Source organism: Chaetura pelagica, unplaced genomic scaffold (genome assembly GCF_000747805.2).
Source record: "Chaetura pelagica isolate M959 unplaced genomic scaffold, ChaPel_1.0 scaffold1022, whole genome shotgun sequence".
NCBI lineage: Eukaryota > Metazoa > Chordata > Aves > Apodiformes > Apodidae > Chaetura > Chaetura pelagica.
In genome coordinates this window covers 140882-142625 of record NW_009952563.1, presented here as the reverse complement: position 1 = coordinate 142625, position 1744 = coordinate 140882, and the positions used below count along the sequence as shown (strand labels likewise).

At 63.6% G+C, this 1744-nt stretch overlaps 1 protein-coding gene across 1 annotated transcript in view; it reads right to left on the bottom strand.

Moving 5' to 3' along the window:
• The window catches only part of LOC104384934 (coronin-7-like), a gene marked incomplete at its 3' end in the record, with an annotated part of 40893 nt that overhangs the window by 34696 nt on the left and 4453 nt on the right, over positions 1–1744 (bottom strand). Inside the window, exon 6 of the mRNA XM_009993325.1 lies at positions 410–460. Coding sequence (XP_009991627.1) covers positions 410–460 — 51 coding nt within the window. The remainder of the gene's footprint in view (positions 1–409; positions 461–1744) is intronic.

The following is a 1744-nucleotide window of genomic DNA, read 5'->3' as shown; positions in this document are numbered from 1 at the left end:
CAGGAAACCTCTAATAAGAGGCTGGTTAAACTCGACGTCAAGGCTTAAGTTAAGTCCTCTACTTATTTCCTAATCGCTGTTATTTGCTGAGCTGTGCAGATCCAGCTGCCCAGCCCTCACCCTTGGCAGGTCCTCGTCCCCAAGAGCCTTTCCCTCAGCTCTGGCACGGCAGCAGAGAGCCAAGGAGCCAGCAGCTCTGGTGCCCACAGGGATCACTGCCCGTGGGGCTCAGGATTGCTGTCCCCTGTGCCCAATCCCACCAGGGCCAAGCAGGAGGCTGCCCATTCCCCCTGCCCTCACATCACCTCTCCCCAGCCGTGCCAGGGCTGGCAGGGTTTGGGGGCACCAAGGCCACCCCATGGCAGGCAGTGGGCACCCTGTTGTCCAGTGCGCCCGGGAGGGACAGTACCTGGGAGGCAGCTGGGCTGGCTCGGGGGTCAAAGATCCGCAGTTTCTTGTCCTGTTAATACAAAACAAAAGCAGAGGAGGGTTAAAGGACCCTGAGGGCAATAGGATGTCCAGCTGGAGAGAGCAGCACCCTCTCCTTCCTGCCCATCACTCTCCTGCCTGCAGTGCCTGCCCCTACGGGTGGTTTGCAGAGTGTCTTCCAGGTCCTGCCTCCCTTCACAGGCAGGGGTGCACCCCCAGATCCCCCCCAGTCTCACCCGGACCCAAACACCCTCAAAACTGCTGCCAGAGAGGGGGGGAAGCCTCCAAAGCAGAGCCAGGGCTGGAGCCTGACCTTGCACACCACCCTGCTGGTGCACCCCAGCATCCCCCTAGCCCGATGGACCTTGGGCTTGGAAAGGGGCACAGAGGGAATGGGGAGGTGCCACGGTGACAGTCTTGCTGCCAGGGCACGCCTGGGGAGCACCCGCTGTGCCACCAGAGCCATGAGCCATGGCACAGGGTGCTGAGGGCCCTGGGGGCTGCACTGCACAACGGGGGGCTGACCTGCACCCTGCACCCTGCTTGGGGTCTCAGCCTCCATGCTCAGCCTGCTCTTGGTGCCGAGCTCCAGCTGCTTGCCTGGCCAGGCCCTGTGCTCCATCCCGGGCCTGCCTGCCCGCTCAGCTCCTTGTGCGTGCTCAGCTGGGCTTGCACACTCACCCTGTGTGCTCCGTGTGCTCAGCTGGGCTTGCACGCTCACCCTGTGTGCTCAGATGGGCTCGCAGGCTCACACTGTATGTGCAGCTGGGCTTACACACTCACCCTATGTGCCCATCTGGGCTTGCACACTTGGTCCGTGTGCTCAGCTGGGCTTGCCCTGTGTGCTCAGCTGGGCTTGCACGCTCAGCCTGCATGCCCAGCTGGGCTTGCACACTCACACTGTCTGTGCAGCTGGGCTTACACACTCACCCTATGTGCCCATCTGGGCTTGCACACTCGGTCCGTGTGCTCAGCTAGGCTTGCACGCTCACCCTGCGTGCCCAGCTAGGCTTGCACGCTCATCCTGCGTGCCCAGCTGGGCTTGCACGCTCATCCTGTGTGCTCAGCTAGGCTTGCACGCTCATCCTATGTGCCCAGCTGGGCTTGCACGCTCATCCTATGTGCCCAGCTGGACTTGCACGCTCGCTCCTACCCACCCAGCCCCCCTGCAGGGCCCGGCAGCCTCCTTGGCCTGCACACTCAGCTCGGCGGGCAGGCTGCTGGCTCGGGGCACACACACCCCCCGCCTGCACACTCAGCAAGGAGAGCAGCCCGCTCGCTGAACAGCCCTGCCGGCTCCTCCGGCTTTCCCGGG